General features: G+C 37.5%; 2 protein-coding genes across 7 annotated transcripts in view; both read right to left on the bottom strand.

Moving 5' to 3' along the window:
• The window catches only part of grm8b (glutamate receptor, metabotropic 8b), an 83,182-nt gene extending 74,458 nt beyond the window's left edge, over window positions 1–8,724 (bottom strand). The window contains exons 1-2 of one of the 2 annotated variants that reach the window (XM_027020741.3): window positions 8,665–8,724; window positions 6,766–7,530 (exon numbers count right to left, since the gene is read on the bottom strand). In XM_027020741.3, coding sequence (XP_026876542.2) covers window positions 6,766–7,263 — 498 coding nt within the window. In that variant the 5' untranslated portion in view covers window positions 7,264–7,530; window positions 8,665–8,724. Of the gene's footprint in view, window positions 1–1,240; window positions 1,317–6,765; window positions 7,531–8,664 lie in introns of those variants that run through there. The other variant, XM_035523807.2, reaches the window with a different exon arrangement.
• An 854-nt stretch (window positions 8,725–9,578) lies between these two features.
• Window positions 9,579–21,732, bottom strand: znf800a (zinc finger protein 800a). 5 transcript variants are annotated; one of them, XM_027020744.3, is made up of 6 exons: window positions 21,508–21,732; window positions 18,233–18,364; window positions 17,054–17,149; window positions 16,703–16,846; window positions 14,457–16,302; window positions 9,579–12,200 (listed from the first exon to the last, which is right to left on the bottom strand). In XM_027020744.3, coding segments are annotated over exons 2-6 (2,208 nt in total). In that variant the 5' UTR covers window positions 18,354–18,364; window positions 21,508–21,732; the 3' UTR covers window positions 9,579–12,199. The 5 variants fall into 5 exon arrangements, with proteins under 5 accessions (XP_026876545.1, XP_026876546.2, XP_026876544.1 ...); XM_027020745.3 differs by having other exon boundaries at window positions 14,627–16,302; XM_027020743.3 differs by lacking the exon at window positions 9,579–12,200 and having other exon boundaries at window positions 14,453–16,302.
• Window positions 21,733–24,210: the final 2,478 nt, after the last annotated feature.

Genomic DNA, 24,210 nt, shown 5'->3' with positions numbered 1-24,210 from the left:
GTCTAACGCAAATAATTGATATAAGGCATACTCTCAGATTTCATACATATTTAGATGTCACATATATTGGGGTGAAACTATTACATTTCACAAACTAAAAAAAAAGGAATTTTAAATGTAATATCATTCTGCCTCATATCACTGACAACATATTTTTCAGTTTCTAGAGGTTTTGTAGAGGCATATTAGATTTCACATCCTACTACCAATGCAAAAGTAAAATAAAATTGTTAAGATGAAACAGAAAGATTTACTTAGCTGTTTGTTTGTTTGTTTACAAGGCCATTATCTTATTGAATACCCACAAATGCAGACATATACATGTATTCATACACACACACACACACACACACAAAACCTCTCTATCAGTACTGACAAAGTAAATACAATAAAGAGGAATATATAAATAAATAAACAAAATAAATGTGAAAAATTAATAAGATAGTTATAAAAACAAAAAGCAGATCTAATAATAAATACATACACAACAGCATTTATGTATTTAAATGTATGCAAATACATTTTAATATGTATATAAATGTATACTCAACTCCCACTTCACAACCCTAATTCCTACCACTAATTGCACTAATTCCAAGAGCATGCACCTTAAACCAGGGTCATGGGCACTAAATATACTGGAACTGACAATGTAGTGCTGTTCATATATGAATAGACAACCAAAAGCTTTCCAAATAAATTTGTGTATTTGTGTACTGAAGGAAAACTGTAACTTACATACATAATTTACCAATGCTGTCAACTCTGTTTTACTTTACTGTTGGCATATGTTTTGCTGCACTTGACCGATTAGAAGCAGGAACTGCTCTCATTAGTGTGGCCTCTGGGACATAAGATTGTCTCAGGAGGTGTAATTAATTTTGCATGCTGATCCACACATTACATCCATGAGGTCAGACAACTTTCAGAAGTACATAAGTGGCCACCATGAGATCTTATCAAAGTTGTTTGTATTGACAATATTTGTCCAGAATGTCTTTTAGAATTGATGATACCAAACCACAGTGGTCTCCATTCCACTTGTGTTAGATGAGCCTACTTGAACAAGATGAAAAAAAACATATGCAGACTTAAAGCACAATATTAATATATTACTTGACACTCTACTTTCAAGTTCATACACTGGTAGGACTTGGTTGGTTGGTTGGTTGGTAACATGACACTGAAATGTGTGCTGTCCTATTCTAAACAAGAAGAGATAAGCAGAAAGCATGCTTACCATTGTGGTGCAGTCAAGGTCATCTTGTGCATGAGTCTTCTATTTGGACTTAGTGGGTGGACCAAAACACTCTGAATAACAGAACTCAGCTCATCAAGAAAAGGAGAAATAAATATGGAAACAAAAGATGGAAATAAATGAATTAATAAATACAAATTATAAAAAATAAAATAAAATAAATGTATGAAATAAGTATGAAATAAATATACCACAATAATAAATGTATACTCACCATCCACTTTGTTTCTAATAAGAGTATGCTAGTAAAAAAAACTCCATGTGTCAAGCTAAAATGAGACATGTGGTAGCACAATAAACTGAATACTGGACAAAGTAAATACATTTATTGAGACCTACAGGAGTTGCTGTTGCCATTTCCAACATGAAAACCAGCAGAGCTGGCAATCTCATCCTATGTGACATGTATTGTATTTTGGCTGTCTCTTACTGCATCTGAATGATATCAGATTTTTTATCTTAAAGTGAACTAACAAAGTCTGCTGAAGCAATGAGAATTTCATAAAGCAGTAGGATTCATGTTGAATCTAGATTTACATGGAGCTGCAGGGCAGTGTTTCAGGGATAATTTTGAATTGTACAACATGAGCTTGAAGGCACAAAAAACTACATTTTAGAATCAGTTTGCCTTGTATGCCCTGCAGTATTTGGTCAAGCTGTGCATAAAGCCTACTGATCTGCTTGTTAAAATACCACTGATAGCCATCAGGCAAGAAATTCATACATTCGTAAGGCCTTTGCTACCACTGACACTCATGACATCAAAAAAAATATGTCGGTCCCCCCTTCTACCAAGTCACAGCACACACACTGAAGGAGCTGCACAACTTGTGTCATTGCAGTCAGTTCAGTATCTTATCAGTTATGTGAACACTGCCAAATTCACTGGCTGGTTCAATTTCACTTAATAAGCTTTTCCTGTTAAAGGTATATTCTTTGTAATCACAACACACACACACACACACACACACACACACACACCCCTCCCCGTCCCTCCGTTGTCTTGTGACCTGAACGGATGTAGCTTGCACAAAGTTTTTTTTATATATATATATATATATATACCAAAATGCAGATTTCTTAGGTATACCCAATAACTTCACAGAAATTGAACATTCCAGCGAGCCATATGTCAGGTGACGCCAGGTGCTATAACTAATTTCCTAACATCAGTACGAGTGTAATTAAGTGTTGAACTGAGCAAAAAACAAGGTGGTAAGCATGATGATTTTAACATCTTCCAAACATCTGCCTTGGAACTTCATGCATAAATTGTTTACATTTTACCAAGAGAGATATGAAAATCAAGAAATTTCCAATGATTGGCAGTCCTGTGAACAGCTTGTGGATCATAGGGGTACACAGACAGGCCACATCCAGGCAAATCAATTCTGAATTCAACACAAAATATTATCTCAGAACACACCACTTATTGGACTTTGTCTCAAATTGGCTACAGCAGCTGAAGACCCTGTCAGGGGGCAATGTCAGCTGAAAATATAAAAAGGCATCTCCAGTGGAAATAATAGCACCACATACTGGAGAATTGTATAGTGGGGGAAATGTTGCATGGTTGGATAAAACCAGGTTCCTTTTATATCTTGATAGAGGAATAAAAAGCAACATGAGTCTATGGAACCATACTGTTTGGTGTTTATAGTCCAAGCCAACACTGGAAGTTTAATGGTATGGGGAATGTGGGTCCCTGATACTCAATGAAGAACATCCAAACACTTCAGGCATGATAATCCTTCTTGACACAAGGAATGTAACATCACTAAAGTGCTCCAGGAACATGACAGTATGTTTTCATTGCTTCAGTGGCCTTCACAGTCCCTGAATTTCAACATCAACTCAAACATCTTTTACCCAAGAACACTGTGCATTTATTTCTCTTCAAAGTTGTTAGAATAGCAGGGTAGAACTGTGAAAGCAAGTATGCTGCTTTGACAGCTTTAGTAACATGGGCAAACATGAATTTTCCCCTCTTCCTTTTCTGCACCAAAGCTGAGAGGGTGTATTGATTAAGACTGCAGTGCAATGTTTCATTCAATCTGACAGCATAATGGGGAAATGGAGTGGTAATACCTCTGTAACCAAATGACAAATCTAGCAAGTTTATGTGCTTAATGATATGTTAATATAACACACACCCGTCACACACTCAGATGTTTAGCTCACATCTTCTTGTCCACTTATGCAGGATCGTGTCTGAAGATTTGTCTTGTATGTTCAGATTTAGCCAATTTCCCTGTGGCATAATGGCGGTATTAGTGTGCCCCTTAAGGTGGGGCCTGTCACTAAGGTGACCATTACAAACACTCATTAACTCAAATGGTTTATGTTGATTCTTTTTCTTTGCTCACATGAATAATTCACTCAAATACTCCACATTTCGGAGTGGCTGTTCAAATATACATGAATGTGCTGTGAAATGGTGAGAATTTTTATTTGTACACCTGAGCAGGATTTCTCTCTAACAAGCTGTAGTAAAAAAGATTTTTTCTTGTTTTTACTTTTTTTAGTTTTGTTTTGATGTCTGAATGTTTGTCAGGGAGTGATGACCAGAATGAAACAAATTTGGTTATTCAAGTGGCACCTTTGACCAGTTCTTTACCTTGACTTCTAAGATGCATGGTTATCAAACCTTTTGATTAAAAAAACAAAAAAAGTCTGCCATAAATGTTTTTTAAGAAAGCGAACTATTCCGAAGCCTGTTTCATTTAGACTGTGTCACAGTAGGAATACTGCTAATTGAAGCTTTGTGCAGCTGAGAACAAACACTGTGCTCCTCTTTTTTTTACTTTGAATTATCAAAGACTTTTCAAACTGTCTCTCTTTTACTTTACTTTCTTTTTTGCAGATCTCCAACTTTCCCAATGGCCCTATTATAGATTTAAGAATGACATCTGCTGGAACAAGGTTTCTAAAACATAGATGGGGTCTGTAAGCATCTATAATCTGAGCTAGTAAATTGAATCCTTAAGTGCATATACATACTTTAAATACACAAATGCACATCCAACATGCTTTTAGTGATTCAAAAAAACAATTAAAGATTACAGTTCATAATATCTGACCGAACTAGCAAAGTATGCTGTAATGGTGAGAATCCTATATAAACCGAATCAGTGAGCAAATAGTTTTCAAACACAAAATTGGGGCTGTTGGGGAAAACAGCTCCAAGCTTCTAACGCAGATGATTAAAAAGCTCGCCTCACACGGTGCTTATATATCAGAATAAACTCACATTTCTGTGAGTTTAATTCTGGTACACTGCCAAAAATGCCCTAAACAATTCAGCAAGGACATGACAAGACACTATGCAGGAGCCTGGCAAACGCATTACAGTGCCACAGGATCTAACACAATGATTTTATCTGGACATTTATTTGTATTTTCTGATGTATTATCTGGCAAATCATAGCTTTAAACTTTGTGCTTTTGAGGGGTATTGAAATGCATAAAAGGATGTATAAATGTATAAAATCTCCTGATTCTGACCTCCATAAGGCCCTCACATTTCTAACCTCTGTCCCCTCCTAATGTTATTCGCCAGGAGTTTGGTATGAAAGTAAACCAGACAACCTCAGTTATAAAACGAATATGAGATAGTTGGCCACTGAGGTGTTTTAGTAAAAATGAGCCTCTATTATTCTAATCAACAGTGAGTATGACACGCCTTCATCACATCTGTACACCATCAGTGCTCTATCATTGTCTAGCCGTTCAATTTCAGGCATGACATAACAGTACAAAAAACTTGAACCTGTGCCTTAGATCTCTGATTAAGTATAAGCAAGTAAGCAACAGGCAAATTAATTTGTTTAACATCTGCCTGATTTTTCACAGTCTATTTCACCCTGTCACCTCACTGCCCATTTTGTGTCAACTTGTTTTTTAAAAGTATAAATGTTATTTTTTCATAATTTTTTCATCCACTGCTTTGATCCCAGGTTACTGGAAAAGATTAGAAATGCATTGCTGTACATATATAAAAAGGAATTGTAATGATAATTTTAAATTCTGGCAAAATCTTTTTTGCCTTACACAGAAACGCAAGTAAACAAAACAGACTTGAAGTGGCAAAAAAAAAAAAAATGGAAGCAGACAGAGTGACTTGGGTTTTGGCATGATAAACGCAGAAGTGGGACGCAGAGCAGAGCAGAGTGTTGATTAAAATGTAAGTGCCTCTGCCCCACCAGATGGAGCAGGAAAAAAAAGAGAGAAGCTGGCCATGGCAGAGATTAAGGGTTAGGTTTGCCTGTTCAACTCAAACACATTCTAACATTCTGTTTCCTTCTACAAACACGGAAATGGCACGTATTTATATAACTTATATCTAAACTTTTGCTGGTCTGATGAAGTTCCTTCAAGCAATGTATGAAGAGATCTGTATTCAGCACACTTTCATTAAATAAAGGAGCCAACCACTGATTAGTTGCATAAAGCTAGGAAGGAAAGCACACTAGTCTGTATAAGCGTGAACTTAAATGAGCCCAGTATCCAATTCCTGAGTCTGACTCAGGGGTCTGACATGGTACTGTAATAAAATACAAATTAAAAACTAAGGTCTATGCTATATGGCTGTTTAAGTAAACAAATAAAAACCAACAAGAATAGCAGCCTGCCCAGCCTGTAAACATGCAGTAGACCTATGAACACCACATGAGTATGAGTATATATGGAGTGAGATATAATCTTCTTACCAGAGCTGCCTATGGCACCCTATTCCCATAGAACTGCATCACAGCCTATTACACTGAGCAGGCACTACTATGGTGGAGAAATGTTTCTGCAACTACTGCTCAACAATCTCAGGTATCTGACATGCCCAAACTATTAATATGATTAACAGCAACACTCCACATTTATTTACGACACAAAAGCATTAATTCCTACCCTGAATTTATCTCCCTTGCACTAAAACTATGTATCTGAACTTTAATAATCCCCTTTACCAGATAGTCATGGTATGCTTCAAATGTTATTCCTGAGTACAATAGTAAATTCCTTCATCTAACAAACCCAGGACCCATTTTGTTTATCCTATTACAAGCAATCTAAATATAGTCCATGTATCAGACACTCAATTATTAATGAGACATGAAACAAGATAACCTGGTAACAGCATTTTGAGTCCCAAATGGAGAACTACTCCGCTCTTTCTTACGATCTAATAATAGCAATTCAATTAGACCAGAACATTTTAAATTTATCTAGATTCAAATAGGGCACACACATATTGTAAGTGCAGCATACCACATTATTAATCCAAACCAAATGCACTGATCATCATTAGTGGAGTCTGTTTCCTGTTTAGTGTCTTGAGGGGCCAATGATTAGAGATCAAAACAGACTACATAATGATATAAACAGATTGCTTAATAATGATATACTGAATCTTTTAAAATTTGATTTAGTAAATTGCTTGCTATCTAGTACCTAGTAACCTGGAAATCTTTCATTAGTAGAACTTGCATCTACAGATTGTGCTAAAAGCTCACCTTAAACAGCCGCAGGATGTTTGCCACCATGATGGAGACAGAACTAGCAGAAGCACCAATCACACCTACAATTTTGTCCGGCTTGGCGAAGATAGGAGGCTCTCCACTAGCGCACCGCACATCGGAGGGGTCACGTTCAATGAGTGCCTGCACAAAGGTGAGGGACTGCTCTAGGGCATATGTGTCCCGCGAGCAGGTGTCCAGGATGCGTGCACCCAGCGTGACGTTGGGCAGCAGGTCAGGGTCCTTGTTGATGAGGTCAATGGCAAAGAGCATGGCTTCCAACCGATGGATGCCTTTCTCTTTCTTCACCTCCCCACAGGGGGCACCTCGCTCCCCTCGTGCATGCACTGGGAAGAGGCCCCCCAGGATGATGTCACCATCTATTCGAATGGAATGGGCATACTCAGGAGCTGGGGGTGTGAGTGGATCCAGGCGTTGGGTGGAGGAGCATGTCACCACTGTCAGCATAAAGAGGCAGCTGGGCCACGTCGCCATGACGACAAGGGTAAGTAAGGAAGCAGGTGAGTGAGCAGAAGTGGGGCTAGAGTGGGTGCAGTTACTGAAGCTCGTGGTCACTATGAAAAGGGTGTACAAAGTGAAAGGATTCACCAGTACACCTCAGTGTTGCAGCAGAGCTCTGCAGGGAGAGGTCCTGAAGCAAAGTGATCATTCTCTTCATCTGTGAGTAAGATGCGGTATATTAGGCTGTCATATACCTAATAATAGTGACTGCCATTACAGATCAGACAGACCACAAGGGCCCTGTGTAAGAAACAGAAGAACAAAGAAATAAGTTATTATCACCAAGAAATGTGTATTATTATTGTGTATATGTGTATTAGGTTTAGTATTACTAATACATACACATGTACAAACAAAGATATATACACCCAATGACCATGAAATCTTTGTCTGGAATCTGTTGTCTGCATTTTAAACAAACACAGACTACAAAACTACAATGGAGCATGTGTTGATGCAATAATGCAAATAAATTCACATTTCTTAAAGCTTTTAGTCTTGAGCATCAGTTAGATATAAATGTAGTGCCTTCTCAGTTCAGAAAATAAGTAAAATAGTGTTAGATTTCTTTCTCTTTTCACACATGCACGCACACTCATACGTACACACACGGACGCGCGCGCACACGCACACACAATTTTACTTAAAGATTTTTTGCAAACCCATAATGATATCCAATGTATTCTACTGTAGATACTTGTATGCATCATCCTTGTAGTCACTGGAATTAATTTAACTAAAAACTCGTTTGTTCGACCACAAATTAAGAAACATTAAAATGTGCTTCTGCTCACGAGACTTGAGCGTTAATGACGACTCACATCTCTGCAAGAAAAAAAGCGCACTGACATCCTGAAGATTCTCTAAGAACGATTTAAGAATCAGTCCAAAGCTCATTGCGCAGGCAAGTCACATCACTCAACCCCGTAATATATTATTTTAAAATCGATATTACAATTTTTTGACCCATGTACAATACCTTAAATATATTCACAACCGATCTTCATTAAGTATCAAGATGAAAAGGAAGGTTTCCTTGCTTGCTTCTTGCACTTATAATAGCTTTAATTCAATAGTTACTATAACACGGGAGTTTGGAAATCTTTTGCACCCGCACGGGAAACGTTATATCTTATTCACCTTTCCAAAAACATTCCTTGCATAAAGAGAAATAGCACCTTAGTCAATGCCAATGGTGCATAAGCTACTGTCTGAAGAAACATCTATCACACACTCACATCTGTGTACCCATAATTGCAGTCTAACGAAACAAAGAAAATTCCAATACATTGTTATACTTTGCAATACTTTAACTGCTTTACTTACAAAATATATATATACAGTGAAAAAGGCATAAATTACACAATTAGCTACCTCAGTGGTTGCGCTCCGGTCCCCCTTTCCCGCCTGCTAGAGGACTGCGCGAGCTTCTGCTCTGGTTCTGAAAAGGACAGCGCACAAAGCGCAGCGCGCTAGAGCGCACCACCTGTCCTCAGAGCGGAATTCTCCAATACTCCCACTCACATGTTTGGTGTGGCTTCTTTGTGTTTCCTTTATGCTCGAGAAAGAAAAAAAAAACTAATATTATTTAATACATCTTCACAAAATGTATGTTGGCAAAAGCAGTTTATCCACTTTAAATGGAATGCCAAAAGATGATACTTGACGGCAAACATACATTTGGCTGAGGCCAGTGGCTGATATCACGTTTTTCGTACCTCACTGCGTCTACTCATTAATACAACCAAATTGCATAACAGCTGTGCAAAATGATTATCTTAACTGCGAGCTTGAATTTGCAGTGGTATTCTGCAACAAGCATAATACCGCTTGTAAAAATAAATTAATAAATACATAGAAAGTAATGTGTTTGCGCCATCTGGCGTTAATTACAGGTTTCAGATTAAAATTACTCAGTGAGTAACGACGGTAGTTCTTAGAAGTTACATTTTACTTCTACCTGTGATCACACTGTTTAAAATAGTTAATGCACAGCATTACTGAGGATGATGCTACGTGCAGTAGCAAGTGCCATTTTAGCAAAATTCTATCAGAGAGAATTTTCTTAAAATGCTCTAATATTTAATCGCATAGAAGGTAAAAATATTTCAGTTAAAATGCCACCTAGGTAGTTTGAATATAACTATTGATTATAACATTTTTATCATGTTAATTGCCATAGATGAACCACAGCTGCATTTTACAGTTACATAGTATTTGAAGTGGAAATGAGAATAAAGAATAAAGATCACAAAAAATTAGTAAACATGATTTTAATATATTTATTGAACAAAATTAATTCTATTGAAACCAGGGATACAAAGAAGAGTACTGTATAATATGTACACTACAAGTATTGGGTACTATTTTAGGTTACACCTCATTTACAAATGAACATAGTGTCAAGAAGAAGTATTCAGTATGCATTCCACGCTAAAATTATACTTCATTTCACCTAACATTACACTCATTCAAATGACCTTGTAAGTTATCATTGCATACTAAAGTATACAAAGGTCATCTTTAGGTAAAGATATGTTAACTATGTTGTTAGCTAATAGTAACAACACTATACAAAACAGGTGCAGTAGTATCCCATAAAAATTAACAAATTAATAAACAGTCATATTTAAAAAAAAAAAAAAAAAAAAAAAATCTGGTCTTAGCACAACCTGAGCAGCACTGAGTTAAAGGGCAGCAGAGATCAGAGCACATACAGTAGTTACAATGCTATATCTTTAGCAGCATTCTCATTCATAAAGGATGGCAGAAATGTATTAAGCATTTTAATATAAACTACTTAGAGCCGGATGCTTGGTTACATTTAGGAAAAAAACACTCAATTTTAATGAATTTAGTTCTCAAATTTGATGTTTAGGAAAAACCTTCATTCAAATAATTACTCCAAGTATGTGAGGAATGTTAGTTCACTAAGATCAGTTTTTGTGGTGATGAGGAAAAGGGTTGTGAACCTTTTTGAATAAAATCTAAATCTAAATCTAATAAAGCAAACCATTATAAAGTCTTATTTAACCAACACAACATTGTGCACTGTCATTTAGTCACTGGTTGAAACGATCAATGCATTGATGGAAAGAGCACTTAAAGTCCTAAGATAATAGGGTCTTTAAAAGAGATTCATTAAAGTCCAGTGTTCAGATGAATTCAGGTCTGGGTTTGACTTGCACTGCCACAAACAAAACAACATCAAAAACAAGAAAAAAACAACACAACAAGTTTTGATGGCATGTCCTTCCCATATGAGTTTTATAGCTACATGTGCAATATGATGGAATGTGATCAATGTGACCCAATTAAACAGTTACACTGGAAAATGTTACAAAAGGATATCCTGATTATCCTGTCAAGATAAGTGCAAATTCACAATATAGACTCCTCAAACAAAAGACAAAGAATCCTAGGTGACTGCCAAAACTAATCAGGCATCTCTTGTGTCTGTGTTCAAAAGTATATCATAAGAAGATGTTCTATGGTGTTCATGTTTTACACACTATGGTGTGAAGTTTATCTCTGGGGGGGTGAGAGAGAGAGAGAGAGAGAGAGAGAGAGAGAGAGAGACAGAGAGAGACAGAGAGAAACATACAATATTCTTTAGACACAAGAGACAAAAATGTTTGGGAAAGGTAAATGTCTACATTGTTATGTTGGGCAAACAGAATACCAATACCAAAACCTCAATCCAACTGTGATGCTTGGCAAACAGAAGAACTTTCATATAGAATGCCCTGACCTCAATACTACTGAAATACTGATCTGAAGCAGGTAATTCAAGACATCCTAAAATTATGAACACACAAATTTTGGATTTAATAATTTCAGTTAATTTAAATCATATCACATTTTAGGATTCAATCATGGAGAAATCAAGATAACCTCAAAAAGATTCACAAACCTTTCTCATAACTGTAGATATCCTAAACCTTTTACATCTATGTAGTGTAAAAAGGAATCAAATTAAACCTGTATTTAAATGAATCAATACAAATTGCATCCAATCCTCTATTCATTCACGTTTCTGTTTCAGGGAGGAAAAAAGAATAAGCAATAAAATCAGGAATTCACATTGAGATCTGTAAATTCTCTAACATTAGCTGAGATCAAATCTAATTTAAATCTAATCTACATTTCTACAGCAATCAACCGTGGGTTGACTAGTCATAAAGCATACTAAAGTAAACATATTTTCAGTCTATTTCAAATACAAACAGTTCAAGTAGCCCTCTAAAAATCATCTAGCTCAAGACAAAAGATGGCATGTTACCCAACCACTCGTACCCTGAAAATTAAATTACAAAATTAGAAAATTAAATTATATTAGTTTTAAATCTGAGCCATAAAAGGAATTGCAATGTAACTCCACAGAAATTAATACCTTGATGTCAAATTGCAGCGTATTAGGTTCCATTGTTATAAGTTTAGATGTTTAGTATAAGTTTAGATGTGACCAACAATCAGGGTGTAAATATCAATAAGCTATGACAAACAATTGAAAAAATAAATAATAATAAAAAAATGTATCTAGAGGTGAGTGACCATACGTAACCAAGTTAAATCTTCACAAAATACTTCAGTAAAATAAAATTTATTGTCACAATACTCAGAAAGTACATATTCTTTCAAATTCTTAAGTTCTTGAAATTCAGCAAACAACAATCATTGCTATCTACTCCTAAAATCAATCAGAGATAACCACTGTAATAGGAATAGTCATGAAAGGATATGTTTGGTCACAGCGCCATCTGTAGTACAGAACCAAAACAACATTTGGTGTTGGTACTCTTCCTTCAGGATTTGAATTGATCCTCCATCTGTTAAAGCTTTCCATTCCATTCATTTGCTGAACTTATACATAGTCCAGTTAAAATGCACAATGTGCTGAGACAAAAAATCTAAAATAAAGAAAAAAGTAAGAAGTCAGTCTAACTTGACATTAGAGAAAGTCAATAAAATTCTAAAATGAAATAAAATCATGGTTTTTCAAGTACATTTAAACTAACCACAACATTCAAAATAACATTAATCCCCATATTATATTTTACAGTTGTTCATAACACTGTTCAACACTAATTTTGCGTTCTGTAAAACATCTGCCTGTTTATTACCTGTTTATTATGCATGAATTTTTGCATGCTGAACACTAATGTTTTAATAATATCTCTATTACCCATATTTTTGTTGTTGTTATTGTTCCAGTATACTCTTTTGTCATTATGTATAATATGTAAAAGCGGTACCGAGGAAGGTGGATTCCCTCTATGTTGACTACTGCTGGATGCAAAATAAGTCTGTACATATTTTAAAGTGTATTTTTGAATAAGTAATACATACTTAATGTAATGTAATGCAATGAGTTTTATTACTGCTCAATCTCATAGCAGCATTTGATACTATTGACCTTAAAATACTTATAAACTTGAGAAGTGGGTCTGACTCTCAGGTACAGTCCTAAATCTGCAAGACAGGAATTACTTTGCCAGAACAGAAAATAAAGTTTCTGAGACAGTTCCTGGTGACCTGTGTCAATTCTTGGACCGTTATTTAACTTATACAGGTTTCCTCTTGGCTTACTACAGCTATGCAAACACCACTCAGATTTACTTAGCCCTCTCCCCAACCAACTATAGTCCCCTCCACTCACTTTGTAAGTACCTTGAACACAACACTAACTGGGTGAGCCAAAACTTTCAGCACTTGAGTAAAGATAAAACAGAGATTATTATATTTGGTAACAGCAATGAGAGACAGACTAGCTGCCCATTTGGACTTGAAAGCCATAAATTCTTAAGAGTTAGATCATAAGCATTGCATAACTGACTCTGATTTCAGTTTTGGCACTCACTTCAAATCAGGTACTAAATCAGAATTTTATTACCTTAAGAAGATTAGAGATTTCTTTACGATACCAGACCTAGAGAAATGAATCCATGCTTTATTTCTAGCAGGACTGATTAATGTATTGGTCTAATGGGACTCTCAAAAAAGCCAAACATAGGTGATTCAGGTGATTCAAAATACAGCTGCCAGAGTTCTCACTAGGAGAAAAAGAAGGAAACAAATTGCACCCATTCTTACTGGCTACCATTATATTTCAGAGTTGACTTTAATAACTAATTGAATTATTAAGTATTACTGATCTATAAATTGCTTAATGGTGTAGGACCACCATATTTATCTGATATGCTGCAGTCATTAGGAACTAGTCAGTTAGTCCTGTCCAAGGTAAAGAGATCTAAGCTTGGAGAGGCAGCATTTAGCTAGCTATTATGCTGTTTGTAAATGGACCCAGTTGTGAGACAATATTAGAAAAGCCCCATCAGTAGATGTTTTTCAAATCTTAATTAAAAATTTTCTTGGCCAAGCATTCAGCTCAATTAAAACACTATTCCCGTATGTATTTTCTCTATTAATTGATTTTTAGTATTTCATTACTGAATTTGTTTTCTGTATTTAATATATATTTAACTTTTGATACATTGCTTTTGTAACATTTCTGACAAATTCTGAATCAGATTATAATTCAATGTAAAATCACTGTAAGGTCCATCTGTTTTAGTTTTAGTTTAAGGGGTAAAAAGTTCAAATTTTGTTGCCCAGTGTAATCAAAACATATTCCTATCCTATTCTTCAGTAGTGACAAAGGGTTTAAAAAAGGTTTGATTCTGCTTTCTGTCTTTTCCAGAGAGTAAAGTAGCAATAAAGCAGCAAATAACTATAATTCTTGAACACTGTTATCACCTGCTAAGCACTTAGACCCTATTGAAATACATTCAGTTTTTCCAGAAGGGAGTGTTTTGTCAGAACACATGTGGTAAAATCATCATGCCAACTCAATCACCCAAAAAGCGCATTATCACCACTGTAATTCCTTCCACACTGCCTAATTTTGTATCTCAAAAAATACTTTGAATTGGTCATAAGCATTCAGTACAGAAGATAGCACTATCAGCAGTGTGAATGTATTATTTTTTAATCTGAATAAATGGTTGCATGTCTATATTTATTTTTTATTCCTCCACAGCTTTTTATCAAATGCTACACACCACCCTTTTGGAATTAAATGAATGTTCAGAATAACTTTGGTCCTGCTATGGCTATCAATAAATTAAACTTCATAAAATCTGAGTTAATTTAAAAGAGTGACTCACCATATCAGTGCCTTTGACCGGGTACTCCTACCCTGATCTTTAGGCCCTCCTGCTGTTTTAGTGATACTGGCCCTGTGACTTCGTCTGTGTGCCTCAAGGAAAACCTTTTTGGCAAATGCCCGACCACACATGTCACATCCATGCAGGGAAAAGTTCTTTGTTACCCTCACCTCTGTGCTAGATTCTTGGCTTCTGGTGAATGGAGGTCCTCTAGTAGGGTTGTGGCTCCGTGTAATGTGTGGGTTCTTTGGCTCTTGAGGTTTCTTTTCTTGTCTACATACTTTGGTGGTTTGCAAAGGCTCTTCCTTTCCTGTGTTAAGTGATGTGAGGGCAGAATTCTTACGAGTATTTGGGGAGACTGAGGATTCAGTTTTGTTCACAACAGGGGATCCAGATGAGTTTTGCTGACTTGTTTTAGGTGGGATGGCTGCCTCTGGTGTAAGACTGTTAGGGGTGTGAACATGGTGCTTCCCAGACACATCTTCTTTTGAGGACGCCCTCTTGGTAGTGCTATTCAGCACAACCTCAGCTGGCTTCTTCATTGCCCGGCTCTCCAAGGCTGGCATGATCTTGGCGAGGTAGCGGGAGGACTTCTTGTGAACCACGGTAATGTGACGGATGACATCCCGCTTCCGCCGCGACTCATATCTACAGATCGGACAGCCATAAAACTTGATGTAGATACTGTCATTACCATCCATGTGCAGCTCAGTGATGTGCTTGGTCAGGTTCTGACTGGAGCTGAACTGACGCTTGCACAGCCAGCAGTAGATGCGTTTAAAGTCAAAGCTCAGTGGGAGGCTTCCACTTTCTTCTGTGTACACGTCACTCTTATTTGCATCAGCTGAAGTGGATGGACTGTAAAGAAGAACATTTTTCACAGAACAAGTCACATTTCCAGGCTGTGTTTTTGTTCTGGCTGTCCTTGTGAAAAAGGTACGACTGGTGGACGAGCCATTTTCGAATGTGTGAACCTTATGGACAATGCGCATATGTCTTTTCAGCATCACCTGGGAGCTGTACTTCCTCTTGCACAGCCTGCACCTGCAAGTCAACGAGCTATACTCCTGTTGGTCTTGCTTTGTAGACGTTCTTGGTTGTTTTGGGGTAACAGGTGGACCATCAAGCGAGAGGGGCTGGCCAGGCCGAGTGGCAATGTCTGGTGTGATACAGTCTCGCTTCAGACCCCGGTGCACCTCATCAAAGTGGCGGCGAACGTTTGCCTTGGTAGCAAAGGATTTTTGGCACACAGGGCAGCTCTTACCGATGGCAGGTGGAGGCTCCTCCTTCCGCTTTGTCTTCACCATGGACAGCAAGCTGATGGGCACCGTGCGTGTCTCAGTGAACTTGCGCAGCTCCTCCAGCTTCTGTCTGTGCATCTTGCGGCAGTGGCGGCGAATGCTGCGCCTCGAGCTGAAGTCCTTCCGACAGAGGCAGCAGGATATCCTCGCTTCCTTAGGCTCCGTGGCATTTTCCTCCTCATCTTCATCCCGTTCACCCTGTTCGGTGGTCTCCATTTCTTGGGGCTGTGGATCGTCTCTTTCTGGAGGTGTTTCAGCTGCTATTTCCATTTCATGCTCAGTGTCTTGCTGTTCAACCTTTTTGGGGGCAACAGCAGGTTTACGACGATGCTTTTTCTGGGGCTCAGAGTTGAGCTGTTGGGGAATAGTTGATAGGGCTACATTCTTGTCCTCCACCTTCTCCACAGACAGGTGTTGGAACATAGCATTGGGGTTGGTCTCTATTGCCTCCAGTCGTATCACATGCTCCTGTTTGTCACTTTGTGGATAAACTGCCTCTAGAAAGTCTTTAATGGCTTGGTTCTGTCTGTTTGTCTGTGATGAATCTGCAAAATAAAACCACCACCTTACATTATTAACAATAACTGTATTTTAGCACACTAGTTTAGCTTGTGATAGGGCTTTTACCATTACGAACTGCTAGTGTCTTCAATAGCCAAAATCTATCATTTTTATTGAACATGACATTTTGAATGGTTACAGAGGTCTGCCACAATTAATTTACAGGCATTTTTCAAACAATCACTGAAAATACAATTTATTTAATTTTAACAAAACTAAAAGGAAAGAAGATGACATACAAATAAAAGAATGCATACTGGAAAACAATATTCTGGAAAAAATCTGAAATGATGAGAGAGAAAGTGAGATATTGAAAAGTTATCTACAAAAAAACCAGAAATTCAGATAATGTGTGAGGAATGAGCATGAAAGATCAGTACAGACCATTTCGCTCAGGAAGTCCTGAAAAGCAGTAGAACTCTTTGTGTGTGACCAGATTGGGTAGACCACGAAAAAGGCTTCGGCAAAGCTTGCATTCAAAGATGGTGTCAACCTCCCTCAACAACATGTGCCTGAGCTGAGTTGTACCTGCAAAATCCCCATCACAGACAGAGGGCAAGTAACCCCCACTAATAGGTAAAGCAAGTAATTGCCTATAGAAAATATATCAACCATATTCGCCTCTATTACGGATAAAAGGATGTCTAATGAGCATGTCTCTCACAGGAGTGTAGACACAAGGAGGAAAAGAATGACAGGGAGTCTTTAAGGGGGTAACATCTAATTTTAGTGTACCTGAGCGAAAGCACTCAATAATTTGATGAATTCCTGATCTGGAAGTCTGGAGCTGCTGTTGCAGTAGAGGTGGGTCTCCAGGCTCAATAATATGCACTAAAAGAGGTACCAAAAAGTAAAGATTAATTAAAATATGCCTTAGGTTTTATTTAAAATAAGAACAAGTTTGAGACACTTGTATGTGACTGTATTTCAGACATTCAAATCAATACAAAATCAAATGCTGACAAAACCAAGAAATCATTAACTTAATTAAATTATTACCACAAGTTGACCAGTTGGGGGTTTACAAGTCGAGAGCTAATTTTACAATCCAGTAACATGCATCGGGCATCACTATGATCTAGTAGAACAACCCTGCACTATAGTTATGAAATTCGCTCATGTGAATATGTACCAGTCTAATCAAATGGAGTCTTGCTCTACTGCTGAACAACTGAACATAAATTTTACATGTTAGTGACATGTGGAATAACAATGACAACTGCTAGCTTACACATCTGTAATTTCTCCTTTGGGAGAAGGAACACTCAATGAGGCACCTTACTTTAGAAATCTGTTACGAGTCAAGCTGTGTGACTAACAGTTATTAACCATCAGTCCCACAAGGATGGGAACACAGGCCCCTTCCCATGAAGCACTACACGTCTGCCAACAGAAGAATTTAAGTGTTTTGGTCTTGTGACACTTTGTCACCTCTGTGGATGCCTTGGATGACTGCACTTTTACTCACTATTTTTGCCATTTTATGATTTATATATATATATATATATATATATATATATATATATATATATATATATATATATATATATATATATAAAACATATAATACATGAATATATAATACATGAACCTGCTGTATTTTCAGGAGAAGTGTCAGGATTTATTTCTTTCTTTATACAGAGATGGTGTAAGGTAATATTTTACTCCCAGTTTGACTCCTGTATGACAAGGATTACAGATGAAGAACAATTTTGTCAGTACAAATCCTGTGTTTTGGAAAATCTGTCATAAATGCTTGTATATTTTTGAGTTTTTCATTGTCACCCACTGAAATGGCTAAGAATTTATTATATAATGTCATAAATAAAACATGCTGACAGGAAATCACCCACATTTGATCAGTTTAAAAAAAAAAGAAGGCCTACCTTGGGTTTAAAACCAAAGAAGGCTTACCTTGGGTTTGGTCACAACCTTCTTTGTGGGGTGCAACTGGCTTGCAAGAGCAAATCCACAGTGTTTCAGTCTGACAGCATTTGTCATTGGTCAGGATCTCTTCAGCACCACCTTCCTCCATCTCACAGACCTCTACAACAACATGCAAACAACATCTATTATCTATTCATTCCTTCAGCAGTGGATAACTAATAAATCCCTACCAGTGACTAGTTGCAGAAGAATGATTTGGATGTACATAACAATGGGATATATATAACAATCAGATTAACTGTTTCACATCAAGATAATCCTGAAATCTTGATAAATACTTTAACCTGATATTGTCATCATAAAGGTCTTAGAGTATCAAACCAACTTCTAGAAAACAAAAATGGCACTAAAACCATCTGTTTTGAAGTGATTGATTTACATTATATTTGTGAAGTCTGTCAAATGCTATAAATGCAAATTACATTATCAAAAAATGGAAGTTTGCATTTGGCTTAGTTTTATAATGTATTATGTTTATGTTTTTTAAGCCAGACATAAGTAATTGTTACATGAACAAGAATTCCAGAAAATAACTACTGGAATATCTTAGACAAATGTCAGCATGTTGATCAACAGATCTGTGTCAACCTGCTCTCAACATAGTTATTAAATGTTTATTGATTTATAAGAATACAGTAATGACTAACAAAAGGAAAACTAAGTAATGTGCAGTTTCACTGTAGTTCACTGTTCTGTGCTCAGTGAAATAAAGATTATCTGATTCTAAAACACTTTGATAGTTGACATAATACTCCTAAAATGATACTGTTACTAATCTTTATTTGGGGAATATTCTCTTAAAGCACATTGCTGCTCCAGTACTGGGTAAAACACTCTCCTTTTTGAAAATAAACTAACTATGCACCTTGCAAAAGCTTTGCTTGTTGTTGGTAGAAAACTACTTGTTGTTGGTAGAAAACTACTACTTCTTTTTTTTTTAAGAAAATTAAGCTAGAAAATTATGGAGACACCTGACTTTTATTTGTTCTTTAATAGTAACATTTTGAACTGGACATTTGGTAGCATTACAGGTAAAAATAAATAAATAATTTTTTTAATTAAAAAAAAACCCAGCAACAAACAAACAAACCAATAGAACAGCCATAGCCACACATTGTTTTAAAACACAAACCTAAGTAGCTACTTTAAAATGGTAAATAAAAAAGTCTATCCCTCGTGATCAATAAGTTTGGTCCATACAGTCACTCGGTTTTACACTTTTTTGTTTTGTTTTTTTTTACAAACTGCAGCATGGTTTGCATTACAAAAGGCAGTAAAATCATATAGCAGCTAATTATCAAATAATAATGGTTCTTAATAATAATTTTCCTCTGGTTCTGAATAATAACATTCCACGGGTTCTTAATAATCCACTCGAACTCAAAGGATGCACATGCAACATCAGCCCACAGCAATTCCGGAAGTAACCTCACGAGAAATAAGCAAACTTAAGTATCGAATGTGGCGAATTAATCTAACATGTCAAACTTGACAAGATTCATCGCATTGTGTTACGCGTACCCATAGATTACATCATTGCAACTCTCACACTACACTGACAACTGACAACAAAAGCAAACCGTCAATCCTGGAGAAAGGTGATGCATATAATATAAATTTGAGAGTTCATATCATAAATGAAAGTGTTGCTTTCGACACCTAGCAGCTCCACGCTGTATTGTGCCCCAAAACAGTGATACTAGAGACACGTGACCGGAAAATGATTTTTAAAATGATAGACATTATGCGAGCCCCTCTCATATGTCTGGATGCAACACGTTCATCACTGATTAAACGAGACTACCGGATCCACTTTGTTTGGGAAGTACTTTATTTGTCTCTGGAAGGTGCATGGCTGGCTTTACACCCTGCTCCAAGCATAAAATTACTTCTAAGGAGCATGTTCTTATGGACAGACAAACACTTCAGCCACTATCCAAAAGGTCAGATTGTAGGCTACCATACTATCGAATACTACACTCAAAACTAAATTATTATGGGCCGGACACATGCATCATGTTCAAAGTTCATTACTAACTTGTGACGCCGAGTAAGTGTTTTTAGGTACCAGAGTCAGCCCGTCTCCACCTTGTTGATGCCACCGGCCAGCGACGCCTACGCGATGGATGTCCATGTGGGTGCTGGTGTGCGATAACGCACGAGCCGCTGACAACTTGAACGTTGTCAACTCAATAGTTGTGCATGCATGAGACACGCGGCCGACAAACGAATGCATTACAAAAATCACCGCGTGTAGGAACAACCATATTGGACAAATTGTTGTGTTTCTTCCGTATTAAGACTAATTGGTAGTTTTTACCGCTGATCTTAAAACCTGTCAGATATGGTCGCGTGCACAATTTGCGTTGCCGACCGTTCTGCGCAACACAGAGCCATTTTACCGCAGTCAAAAAACACAAGACCAGGCAGGTTATCAACTTTTAATCCCTCGCTGCGCGGAATTCAAAGTGCACAACCATTTATCGTTCCCAAACAATTGCTTGCATCTTTCGATGTTCTTGTAAATCTTATTCTCGTAGCCCCAGTATGGCCTTAAATCCCCTATGTTCCAGATCACAATAAGCCCTATTATCTTAATGTAAAGAGAATCAGTCCTCAGAATTGAGCTGTAAAACGGCACACAAGAAGCCCACGCTCATCAATTTGATGCTTGCCAGCGAGTGCAGCGTAAAGGCGGGCTGAACCGAGAAGCCGATACAAAGACCGATCGTGCCAATCATCCACGAACTTGTGTGGTTTTGTGAACGTGAAATGTATAACTATTGTCGCGTTTCTGCACGGGATAATGCAGAACACACCGAGTGGATTCTGCTTTTATGTAGGACACGTCCATGTGTGAAAGTGCTGCGCTTTGCGGTGCTGTGCCATCTTCCCCAAGCAGCTTTGGCGCACAGGTCTGGTGACCCTTCCGGCTTTACGCGTCTTCTCGTCGTGTGGATTTTAACAGAAAGTCCCACAGTAACATCTATATCGGTTTGTGGCTTTTGTCGGTCTTCAATTAGCCTTGCGATGATGAAAAGTGAGCATAAGAGTTAACCTGAGCATTCGGAACAAGTGCGTTTCCCCGGCCGCACAGAAAGCACGGTCGGTGACGCCATTTTCTGCTAAGAACAACCACGCTCGGTCAGGATAGGAAACGACTCTGGTCCGCTACGCGATTTCGGGCCCAAGTGGGCAAGTCACGGTTAAAATTATACGAGATATCCCCTGGGTGTTCTTACCTTCGTTATAATAAAGTGCTCAGCCTCGGTGTACACGGGGACAACTTTCGAATTACGGACGAGGATTAGCCGACTGGTGCTTGTATTTCTCGCCTCTCGCTCCCAGTTCTCTCGCTTTGACGCTGCCCTCTCGGAAGCTGCTTTTGTGCACTGAAGGGACCTTCCAAACGAGACGGCTGTTGCGCAAAGGTGCCGTTAACGATCGGGATCACAAAAAACGTGAGTGTTGTGTCTGCTTCAGATGGGTGCAGATGGTCCCGAAATCAACACATCCGATGGATTCAACAATTTTCTTTCCTTTTAGAACAATATATTTGTAGGGATCTGTGTTTGATTACAATAAGCAAAATAAAGTTTTCCCGGCATTTGGTACTTGGAACCGTAGGCTGCTTAAACTTTGTGAATAAAAATATTTTAGTCAACAGACTGGAGTTTACTATATATATATATATATATATATATATATATATATATATATATATATATATATATATATATATATATATATATATATATATAAAATTTTGTTTTTTTCATGGTATCCACATCATTGGTGTCTAGCCGTTTCAGTTATTTTAACACGGCAAAAGAAGATACTTTTACATTTATAAATGAGTTCATGATTTTAGCAATTTCTATATAACAATTGCTACCCTATAGTTTCATGGAACACTGTACGTCTTGTAACACCCTTCACACATATTAGCGTTTCCCCTGCTCCAACAAATCCATAAAGTGTTTTTTAATTAGCTGATCAGTTCTGAGGTTGGGAGCTGTTCCGAGGTCTGCCATAACCTCGACTGAGAAATACTGTTCATAATGCATTCTGGACATTGGGGTATGCCTATATATGTAGAAATAAATAGTTAAGAATTGTTATGCAGTTCTTAATTATATACCTAACTGAATGTGCACTAGTGCCCATACTTCCCATGAGATCCCTTGAATATAGTGTTTGCCCAGACAAATTTCACTATAAAAATGGATGTGTAGGAATAAGCAATAATTTGAATAGTCAAAGTGAGCAGCAGCACAGTACATCAATTCTGGAAAATGTTTGTTTGTTTTTTTACCCATTTAGGCTTAGTCTGTTTATAAGGCTACATGCTAAAAGATATCTTCAGAAAGCATGAAAAGTCACTGCTACAAACCAATATTTGTGCTCATTACAAATAAAATATTTAAAATTAATATAAAGAACTAATCTGGAATAGAAACATTTTATTGTTTATCTTTACTATTGGGTATTTCCATGGATGCACAGGACAACCCCTTCAGATGAAAGAAGTGTACAGGTTCTCAATAAGTAAGGGCACTGACCCAAACGGGTTACCAGTGCCAGCCTGCTTGGGCCTTTGGCAGGAATTGGGACAGAACTGAGATGGGAATTTTAAAGCAGCTGAACAGAGTAGGTGATCATTAATGTTCATTAATAGCAAAAATGCACTATTCCCACAGCAAAACAACCACAGAAGGATACACCCTCTCTCTCTCTCTCTCTCTCTCTCTCTCTCTCTCTCTCTCTCTCTCTCTCTCACACACACACACACACACACACACACACACACCACACCTGCCCCGTTCCCAATTTCCCGATTATTGATAGTAACAAGCACTAGTTTCTCATTTGGAGCCTGGAGCCCATTGCCTGTACCTGCTTCATTCTGCATTCTCTAACGCTCTGAGTTTTGCTTTATTTTGAGTATGTCCGAGTCAAGCAGTAATGGAGAATAAAGATTCTCCCAACTTTCACTTGCCTCTCGTTCCCTCTTTGCCACCAACACCACAGTCAGATTTCCTTAAGCACATGTTGTACAAGCTTATTTTTTTATCAGGGTTATTTTACAGTTTGGCATCAACAGCTGTTTTGGTTAAGTCACAGAAATAACATGGTTCATATATGTACTAGTAAGATGGTTCATACACACTTTAGTACATGCATTAGTAAGAGTGAAAAGAAATATGTTTCTACTCTTGGTGGAAGACTCTCCAGTCTTTTTTTGCAGTAATAGCTGTAAGAAAGCACATGAAAAACACTCCATATCCTAAATAGTCAGAATGATCCCCAACCCTCTAAAAACTCAACAATATATAACATGTTTGCTGTCAATATAGTGGAAGCTACATTCCTAATGTAAATTAAGTTTTACAGTCAGTATCCCTTTTGCCTGGAATAGTCTTCAGTCGCTTACCCCCACTTCCACTCTATAATTGATGAGCGCCGTCTAGGTCATGCAGCTCTCCGGTCTAGCAGCCCTAAGCAATGAGGCTAATGCTGGGGTGCTTCACTACATTCCCCAGAATGCTCTGAGTACTAAGGTTTTACACCTGTTTTTAGCTCTGTTTAATTCCTGTATGTTAGCTGCTACCCAGTGAGGTATTGCCTCTGTTGCTGTGAGTGTACTGAGCATTATTCGTTGTTTCCTGTACTCTATGTGTTTTGATCAGTTCACATTTACTCAATTTTGTCTTTGGATTTCCTCTTTGTATTTGGTTGCCTTCAGGATTGTTTCTCTCTGGCTCTGATTTGTTGGACCATTTTTTTGGACTACAATATTTGGATTTTCCCTTTTATAATAAACTTTTAACTGATCCGCACACATCTGGCCCTTCCTGGCACATTACAGTTTAAGTGTGAACACGATTATGATAATCGAGACATTGTGTGGTAGAAAATGTCACTAAATGTACAACTGCTGATTA

This window comes from Electrophorus electricus, chromosome 4 (genome assembly GCF_041902795.1).
Source record: "Electrophorus electricus isolate QZ-2024a chromosome 4, ASM4190279v1, whole genome shotgun sequence".
Lineage (NCBI taxonomy): Eukaryota > Metazoa > Chordata > Actinopteri > Gymnotiformes > Gymnotidae > Electrophorus > Electrophorus electricus.
This window is presented reverse-complemented; position numbering and strand designations above follow the sequence as displayed.